Below are 10,114 nucleotides of genomic sequence, written 5' to 3' on the forward strand. Positions count from 1 at the left end.
CTAGGGGTTGATCACGGAGTCCCTCTGGGTGTCCTGTTGCACCACAGCACTACCCTACAAGTGACATTCTTGTTACGTGAAGTCCACTCTGAACCTCTGAAGATGCTCTTTGTGGCTCTTTCCCCTTCTCATGCTGCTTCCCACTACAAAGAAAAGCTTCACCATCTCTGAAACCACCCTGTCACAGGTTACTACTGTATTGGCCTTAGCTTCCACTTCGCCAGGCTAAAGAAGCCCCGGTCTCTCAGCAACTCCATACATGCCATGTGCTTCAGACCCCCAACCCCATCTTGGCAGACCTCCTCTGGACCCTCTCCAGTTGTTTCCCATTCCTCCAGCACTGGGCGTACCATACTGGCACACACTGGTCCAGACATGTGGCCACAGCAGTGCTGAGTGGAGGGGGATAAGAACTGCCCTTGCCTGGGTGGCCATGCTCTTCCTAATGCAGTCCTGCATGCAGCTGGCCTCATTTGTGGTGAGCATGCACCACTGGCTCATATGGCACCCTTCATAATGTCCAGGGCCTTCTTCCTGGGGTCACTCCTCTACCAGGCAGGTCTATGTTTCTCCTGATGCACAGGTTGTTCTGCCCTGCTGAGGAGCCTTTCAAACAGGACAGGATGCGGGGTAGACCCCTGCATACCCCACCTTTCCCTGGCTTCCTGGTCAAGCATGACCCATTCATGAAACACCTCTGAGCTCCATCATCCAGCTATCTTTTTGCCCATTTGGATGTCTCCTGGATATCCACTACTCTCCTCTCCTCCACAAGTACAGCTCTTTCATCACTGAAGGCAATCAGGTGGGTCAGGAATGATTTACCAGTAAATCCATGTTGACTGTTCCCAGGCACATTCTTCATGATGTGCCCAGAAAGGTGATCTGAGAGGACTGGCTCCATGACACACTCCTCAGCAACATGAGGCTGAATGGCCTGCAGCTCCCCAGGTTGTCCTTGTGGCCCTTTTTGAAGATGAGCACAACATATTTCTTCTTCTGCTCATTGGGACCTCCCCTGATCTCCACAACATTTCAAAGATGGAAGAGAGCAGCCTTGCTGTCACAGCAGCCAGCTCTCTGCATGTCCATGAATGCCAGCCATCCAGGCCCATAGATTTGTATGGGTTGGGTTCTAGAGACTTAGGCACTGCGGGTTGGTTTTATCCTCAGGAGTCCTGCCTCTAGGCACAACAGCTCAGGAGACCTTGTGGGTGAAGACTGAAGCCAGGAAGGACTTGACTTCCCCAGACCTATCTACATCCGCTTTTGCTAGAATCCCTGCCCCATTCACCCGAGAGCCCACATTTCCTTGTTTATTCCTTTACTGTCACTGAAGCAGTAGCAGCTCTTCTTCCTGTCCTTCATATCCCCTGCAAGTGTCTCTATGCCAGGGGACCTTTGGCTCCCTTAACACCATCCCGACTTTGCTGGACAATATTTCTAAATTCCTCCTTTGCAGCCTCGGCCTTCTTCCCCTTTCCATGTCCTGCCTGATTGCCCTGGAGCTTACGTGGGAGTTCCCTGTTTAGCCAAGTTGGGGTCCAGAGATGGCTACTGATTTTGCACACTGTTCTTTACGGAGCATTCTTGTGCTTGACGGGTGCTGTCCTTAAAGACCTGCGGGCTTTCCTGAGCTCCTCTGCCCTTCAGAGCTTCCTTACTTGGTCCATGCCATGGAAGAGCTCCATACATGCAAGCTACCCCTTCACACATAGGACATCCCCCTCCTCATCTTGCCTGATGGTCTCTCCTGAAGAACTTGTACCCTGCCATTGAAGGACTCCATCGTGTGACTGATCCCAGCAAATGTCAGTTATTCCAACCATGTGGCACTCCTGTGACAGGCTGCATATGTTTGCATATATTTTGTCTTCAGCATCTCAGCTGTGGCGCCGACCGAAGACTTGTCCCAGGGAAACATGTTACGAAGGACCTCATGTATGCACAGGCTTTGATTGCAAGTGATGAAGTGCTGGCATGGATAGCAGGTGGCAATGTGATGGTGAAAGGAGGTTCCCACTAAGAGAGCAAACTCTGCAGTGCCCAAGGCCTGGGAGAAACAGATCTGGGCCTTGCAGGAATGGCAGGAGAGGGGTTGGTGGCCCGAGCTGACTCTGCAGCTCCTTGGGGTCTGTGACAGATGTGAGCCGAACTCCAGGCAAGACAAGGCGTCACTGAAGAAGTCCCTGGGCCTGGGCAGCCTATGATCCGACCACCCTGAGGTCATCATTAGCCTAGTCCCTGTTCAAATCATCTGGCAGGGTGAGAAGAGGTTCAGAGGGTGAAGAGCTAAGAAGGGTTTGAGAATACTGAGACTAGAGCAGAGACCTTGGTGTGATGTGCCTCCCATTTATGCAGCACACATGGATGTAGACAGGATGGACTTTCCCTAAAGGCAGTGGTGGGATTCAGTTGTTTGGGCACAGGTAGGAAACCCAAGATGTCCTGCAGCACTTGCACAGTGCCACTGCAAAGGGCGATTTTTTTTCCTGTAGGTTCCATGCTGTATCTACAAGACACATGTGGTATTGCTGGACACCCCAGGCATCTGACATGGTCCTGCCAGCCTAATTTATGTCATTAAATCAAGTGTCTGCACTGAATTGCATTAGCTCTTTGTAACATTGGGATCTTCATCTGTCTCAGCTTCCTAGTGAGTGGAACATTAGTTGTAGTAGGCATCTAGTGTCATTTCAGATGGCCAAAGAAATTCTCCGCCTGGCCCCTAGCTGGTGCTCCATAAAGGTGTGTGTCTCCCAGTTGCTCCATCAGAGCAAGCAGACACTGGCACATGCCTGGGACCACCGCTGTCTCTTCAAATGTCCCCAGGTGTTTGCATGTGAGCAACTGACTCCCACCCTCCAGCTCCAGGGATTATAACTGGAGCTTAGACAAGGAGCTTGAGTGCAGACATCTGTGTTGTGCCCACTTCAGCTTGGGCAAGGGGAATCCCACCTCCTGTGAGTTTGTGGAGTTCATGAGAGTTAGCTGAATTCCACTGCATGCCAGGGGCTTCTAAACGGGCATGAGATGCCCAGACTGACTCATCTGAATCAGCATCCAAACCATGGGAAAATGAGGTTCCTTCTTGGCCCTTTCTAGGTGTCCTGCCTAGTTAAGACATCAGAATATGAATTTCCAAATTGGGACGTTTCTGCCTCTCGTAGATAACCATCCTCTGATGCAACAAGTGACAATGCTGTAACTGGTCTCTCTGTATTGTTTAGAGAGGGACTAAAGGTGATTATTTTGGTTTACCTCAGTGAACATTTCCCAGGAGGAGGCAGCACAAGGGACAGAGAAATTCATGCCTTCAGCTGGGCCACTGTTGCCGAGTGGGGCCAGGCTCATGGGATGGTAGGAGCTCATGGCAACCTGACAGCACTGTTGAGAGACAGCTGTGTGCAGGAGCAGCTCCTCTGCAAAGAGCAGCAGGGCTCTGGGCACTGCCTGCTGCTGCTGCCAGGAGATGAGACACGACAGCAAGAAGTGAAAGGCAGTGTGGAGTGGGAGGACGGCTGACAGTGCATTGTGGGAGAAATCATCACAGCCCTTGTCACGGTAAATCTCTGGCTGCAGGGCAATTCTACCGAGGTTCCTGGAGGGGTCTGCTAAAGCCAACACATCCCATCCCACATCTGTTTTTTAAAGTTGTCTCTCCCAGTTTTTCCTTTGCAGAGGAGAAAGGGGTGCATCAGAGCAGGGATCTGCCTCCACACTGTCACAGGGACAAGGCATCCTGCTCCTTTTTCTTGGGGACAGCTGCAGGGGTGTGGAGCCAGGGTTTGCACACTTGTCTGCATGGACTGTACCTCAGAGCAGTGTCGCTGCGACCCAGGGTGCTGTGTGCCCAGGACAGTGACTCTGCTGCCTGCGAGGGTCAGCACTCAGCCTGCCTGGGGAACTCCCCACAGCACTGCGGGGAGAAGCTCTGGGTGGAAGCAGAGACCCCCATCAGGGCAAGTTCATTCTGCTGCTGAAAGGGTGCAGCATGGGTCAGGGCTGCCCAGATCTGCAGCTCACTCCCAGAACATTTCTGGAGGGTGCTTTCCAAAAGGAAGGTCAAGGTAGGGGATATATGAAAGGGAAGGAGCTGTCATGAGCCTGTGCTTTCGGTTATTTTCTGTCTGGGTGGAGTGAAATGGGATTGGCTGTGTCATGTTTAGACAGGGCACGGAGGCTCAAAAACAGTGACACTGAGAGAGGAGAAGTTCTGGGAGGGACTTAGCAAATGCCTTCATCCACCCCTCAGCCTAAGGACAGAGCCAGCATCACCTTTCCAGCCTCAGCAAGGTTTCTCTCACCTGCTCCGTAGCACCTGCAGACATGGAGGTGCTCTTGGGCAGTGTCCTGCACCTGGGAGGTTTCTGCAGGGCAGAGCTGAGCACCCAGCGGGTGAGATGGGGTCTGTGAGCACTGAGAGGGGAGAGACGTGGGGACAGAGAAACAGCTCCCCACAGGGACGGCTCCAGGCAGCAGAGTCATGCTCAAAGTGTGAGAGGAAACTATCAACTCCAAGGCCTCCTCTCCTCTCCCAGCCAGCACAGCCCTCTGCTCTCAAGGCTGGGGGGTCAAGGGCAGGAGTCGTTTCCTCAGCAGCTGGACATGCAGGAGAGGAGGCACTCCTGACTGCCCCTCTGTCCCTCCCTGTCCCTGCCTCCCTCACCACAAATATCATGGTATAGCTCCATGTTTCCCACCTGTCCATGCTGCCCCTGTGCTTCCCCTTGGACTCTCTGGGCAGGGGGGTTTCTGATGCAGTTCAGACACCGACCCTGCAGCTCCTGCCATGCAGACATGTCCTTGACAGTGAAGTGCCCCTCTAACCTGTGGGTCTCTGGGCAATGCAGTGTGGGGTGTGGGAATGAGGCAACTCTCTCGTCAGGACACCCCATCCTTCGGACATTCAGCCATCTCCCTGGGGTGTCTGGCTGGGCTGCAAGCTGCCCTCCACAAGGACACAGCTCTCCCATTGCAGCTGCATGTTATCTAGGTGCCCCAGGGAGAGGCCACCTAGATCCTGAGGCCACGCTGAGACATGCTGCTGGGTGGCTGGATGTGGGCAGCTGGAAGGAGCCTGATGTGTTGCTGGCTAGAAGGGGAGGGCTGAGACCTGCCTCCCATCCCCTCAGAAAGAGTGCTGATGGGCACTTTGCAAGTGCATTCCTCTGCTCTCTGCAGTGTCGTTTCTCTTTTGGGTAACATGAGTGCAACTGTCCTCCACCTCCAAGGTGAGAGCACAGGGCAGCTGGGAAGAAGGCAGCTGGACAGGCCAGCTCTGCTCCCTCTGCACTCAAGCCAGAGTGAATCCTTTTGCCTCTCCAGAATCACAGCTGATCACCCTGAGTGCAGCAGCAATGCTGAGGATTTCTACCTCCAGGAATCCTCCTCAGGTGTGACAGGGTCAGCTAAAGAAAAGCAAAGAAATCTTAAAACTATTCATGACCCCACATTATTTAGAAGTGGGAGTGAAGATACTGAAACTTCCTTCAGCATTATGAGTGGATGAAATCTGACTGGAACTGGGAATATAACAGTTCAGTCACCCCATGTTCCCATATCTGCAGTGCTGTAGGTCAGGGCTGACTCCTCTGGAGCCCAAGGGCAGAGGCCCCTGCTCCTCACATCAAACTCAGCCAGCACAAACCAGAGATCAAGCCACGGAACTCAATGATGTTGCTGCTGAGATGGGGAGAGATAATGTGTGTGTGTTTGGGAGGGTTTTATGAGAAATTTTTGCTCAGAGAAGTCTGTCTTAACTTCTCAATGTCTCTTCTTCATCAGACAGTCCCCCTGTGCCGCAAAGAAGCAAATGTCCAACAGCAGCTTGTTCAACGAGTTCCTCCTGGCATTTGCAGACACACGGGAGCTGCAGCTCTTGCACTTCTCGCTCTTCCTGGGCATCTACCTGGCTGCCCTCCTGGGCAATGGCCTCATCATCACAGCCATAGCTTCTGACCACCGCCTCCACACCCCCATGTACTTCTTCCTCCTCAACCTCTCCCTCCTCGACCTTGGCACCATCTCCGTCATTGTCCCCAAATCCATGTCCAATTCTCTGTGGGATATCAGGACCATTTCCTACTCAGGATGTGCTGCGCAGCTCTTTTTCTTTGTCTTTTTCCTTTTGGCTGAGTATTCTCTTCTCACTGTCATGGCCTATGACCGCTTTGTTGCCATCTGCAAGCCCCTGCACTACGGGACCATCATGGGCAGCAGAGCTTGTGTCAAAATGGCAGCAGCTGCCTGGGCCAGTGGTTTTCTCAATGCTGTGATGCACACTGGGAACACATTTTCACTGCCACTCTGCAGAGGTAACACAGTGGACCAGTTCTTCTGTGAAGTTCCTGAAATCCTCAAGCTCGCCTGCTCAGATTCCTACCTCAGGATGGTTTGGGCACTTTTAATTGGTGTTTGTTTAGGCTTTGGGTGTTTTGTTTTCATTGTGCTGTCCTACGTGCAGATCTTCACTGCTGTGCTGAGGATCCCCTCTGAGCAGGGACGACACAAAGCCTTTTCCATGTGCCTGCCTCACCTGGCCGTGGTCTCCCTGTTTGTCAGCACTTTAATATTCGCCTGCCTGAATCCCCCGTCACTCTCTTTGCCAGCTCTGGGTCTGGTGCTGGCTTTTCTGTACTCAGTGGTGCCTCCAGCAATGAACCCCCTCATTTACAGCATGAGGAACAAGGAGCTCAAAGATGCACTGAGGAAACTGGTTCAGTAGGTACAATGTCAGCACTAGTAACTCTCCCATGTGCATCTGCTCCTCATTCCCAGGGTATCTGGCAACATAGCTGTGTGTTGCTCATGTCTTTCTTTCTTTCTTACTTTTCTCTGTTACATTCTCCTAAAAGAACTAATAAATATTTTGCTTTGTGCCACTTGTCCTCAGGAATCTCTCATTTGAATCTGATCGAGAGACCATGTTGAAGCAGGAAGCCAGGCTTCCGCCTTCATCAGCAGAGATGGGAGAACCTCCGAGCCCGCTAGTCTGAGCTCCTTGGATGCCTTCAGTGCAATGAGGAGAGTTTCCCTTTGCAGTGTGTCTTTTGGTGCTGTCACCAAGGGAGCTCAGGGGCACAGAGTCAGGCTCCGATTAGTACAGGCATGGCCAGACTACGGGTCCCGTGTCCCTTAAGAGAGCTCAGCTCCTGTGGCCACAGTCAGGGTGTGATGTCACACCCCTCTCCTGTGAGGGTGGCAGCCAGCTGTCACCATGGGCTGGTCCCTTCCCTCTACAGAGCTCCAACACTCCAAGCAGAGCAAGAATGGAAAGGAGAAGAGTCTGGATGAAGTCTGTGGGGACAGTCCCTCTGCTCCTCAGGACCATTCCCCCACTACCACAGCAGGCAATTCCTCACTGCAGCCTTCGCTTGGGGGCTGCAACTTTCCTGGAGACAGGTCCACCAACAGCAGCAGGACTTTCTCTTCTCAGGACTTTTTTCCTCACTTCCACACTGTCCTGCCTTGCTCTGATGCATGTGTATGGCCTCAGTGCTCTTGTAACGTGCTGGTGGAAGGTTTGTGCTTCCCTGTGCATTCCTGTGAGCTCAGGCAGGACCAGGCGTTGGGTGCATTTAGGCCAGACCTGGGCTGCACAAGAACATTGCTGTAGTAAAAGGGGATCTCCTCCATCACCTGCCTGAAGTCTGACCTTTCTTCAGAAGCTGCAGTCAAAAATACGCCCAAAGCAATGGCACCATAGAAGGGCCTGCTTCTCTGCTTGTGACCTCCATGGGACGTAGGGAACAAGCTCAGAGTCTACACGTGATGTGTTAGGGACTGAGGGCTGGATGCAGGGTTCATCTCTTGGTGACCAGTGCCAGTGGAGCTGGTGAACAGTTTCTGAATTTCCTGCCCGAAGCTGTCCTACAGGTGACAGTGCTGATGAGAGATGCCCATCCTTCTGGAGGGGAATCTGAGCCCCCAGGAGAGCTCAGGGGATCTCCAGGGACAGCGTGTGCCTGGTGTGGGCAGTGAGTGGAGCCTCACAAAGTGAGGGACGGTCCACAGTGGAGTAACCAGAAGGTAGAGCACTAAATCCAGGTACGCATGGGGAAACGAGTACTCTGCAATCCCCAGAGAGGCAGTGGGGAGCCAGGAGGCACAGGGAAGGGTCACTGGAGAGTGATTGCTGCACCCTCAGGGAAGAATCACAGGCTGGAGCCTTGCCTGAGTTATGCTGTGGACATGCCTGTGCCTGGCCCTTCACCTCCCACATCTGGACCTGTCCCTGTCCCCATCCTGCTGACCTGACTCCCATCTCGACCTCAAACCTGCCTGCACACTACAGTCAAGAAAGCCTTAGAAAGGGATGCTGGGACACAAGCAGAACCCAGAGAGGGTTTTTGGTGCAAAAGATGACCATATATCCACAGCAACGCTTGCCTGACAGCCAATGTAAAGGTGTAAGGAGAGCTTCAGATCTGGACCCCTACTCAGCTAACACTGCACGCAGAGTCTTAGCTGGATGCAAAAGTGAGGGCAGCCACTTGGGTCAGGTTTTACGATGCACAGTTAGGAGAGGCAGCTCCAGCTCCGTCGAGGGCTGTGCTGGAGCCATTCAGGAGGGGGCTGAGGTGGGGCTGGCACCACGAGGGTTGCTGGGGAGGGGGCAGCTTCCCTTTGTCACACTGGGTCTGGGGCTGAGGCTGGGTCTGGGCAGAGCTTTCCCCTGAACTCCCTGAGGAACGGCTCCGGGTGATCCTCCACCTCTGCCCTGGCAGCAGCACAGGCACTCAGGGTGCTGGGGGGAAGTGCACAAGGGTGGAAGGGGGACGGGCTGCACAGGGGGAGCATCAAGACCTTGTCTGTGCACTCAGGGATGGAGTGAGGAAAGGCAGAGCTCAGCTGGAGCTGGAACCAGAGACCTTGGACATGAAAAGGGCTGGGGCATTAAATGTCTTTTTTGCCTCAGCTTTCCAGGGGAAGCTCTGCCTGAGGTCTCCCAGTTACAGGGGTGTTAGCAGACAGCCATGCTCTGGGATGTGCTGGGGTGTGGTGCAGAAGAGAGGCCGTGCAAGGCTGGCCTTTTCTCCTGTGTAGGGATATGGAGATATGCGGGAAGACGGAGCTGGCTATCGGCCACCCCACAGCTGGGGTGAGCAGCCAGTGCTGGAAAGGGGTGATGTGAGGGGCTGGTCTGGAATGATGGCCATGGGACAGCTTCACAGTGTGTCCTTGTAACAGAGGGAACAACCTGGCTCTTCTCTCCTGCACCCTCCATGTCCTGGTGCCTTTCCCAGGAGACCTGCATTTGCCCCACAAGCACACAGCCGTGTGCTCCCACACTGCCGTTCACACCGAGTAGCTGAATGGCAGCATTTTTCCTCTCCCACGGCCATGTGTGCCTGTGCCAGGCTCAGATAGTTGGTGCACATCTCCCAGGGGAAGGTAGCAGGTGGAGGAGGCTGCAAGAGATTTTGAGGATCCAAAGCAGTGGGTTCTGGAGTTGGGGGGATTATCTGCACCTAAGGAGGACCTCAGTGAGGCCATGATTTATAAATACCATCTGACGAGCGAGTAAAGAGTTAACAGGACTGAAGAAGTTTGCCAGCTGATATGTGCAAGGCTGTGGAATAGAAGAGTTAACAGGATTAAAGAAGTCTGCCACCTGATAAGGCTGTGGAATCGAAACTGCACGGACCCCCAGGGAGGGAGGAAGGTATACGGCAGTGTTGTGGTCTTGCCTCGCTAGCAGGGTCCTCCCAAGCAGACAAACAAACAGTCCTGTGATTGTGAAACTTGCAGAGGTCAGCAAAAGCAGTGTTTGCCCAGAGTCCCAGCCGTATAAAGAGAGACTTGGCAGCTGTGAGAGTTTGAGCAGGGACGGGAACGTGACCTGACCATCCTCTCCGGCTGGACTATGAGTATCCCCCCCTCCCTTTTTCCTGGGACGCTGGGTTAAGGTAACTCCTCGAGGTTGAGAGTCCTCTCACTAGGAGAGTGAACAAGCTAGCTTTCAAGTCAGGATAAGCAGTGCTTCAATTAATAGTGCAATAATTGACGGTTTGGAGTTATCCTTTCTAAATTAGTAATCACATTATTTTAATGGATGTTACTAATCCAAGAGCTTGCGTGAGAAAATAAACATGTTTTTTATTACGTTACT

The 10,114-nt window shown here is 53.1% G+C and overlaps 1 protein-coding gene across 1 annotated transcript; it reads left to right on the forward strand.

Moving 5' to 3' along the window:
* Positions 1-5,815: 5,815 nt before the first annotated feature.
* Positions 5,816-6,709, forward strand: LOC136995947 (olfactory receptor 14C36-like; the record flags this gene model as incomplete). Its single annotated transcript, XM_067316942.1, has 1 exon — positions 5,816-6,709. A coding segment is annotated over exon 1 (894 nt), but the record flags the coding sequence as incomplete, so codon positions are not given.
* Positions 6,710-10,114: the final 3,405 nt, after the last annotated feature.

This window comes from Apteryx mantelli, unplaced genomic scaffold, assembly GCF_036417845.1.
Source record: "Apteryx mantelli isolate bAptMan1 unplaced genomic scaffold, bAptMan1.hap1 HAP1_SCAFFOLD_20, whole genome shotgun sequence".
Lineage (NCBI taxonomy): Eukaryota > Metazoa > Chordata > Aves > Apterygiformes > Apterygidae > Apteryx > Apteryx mantelli.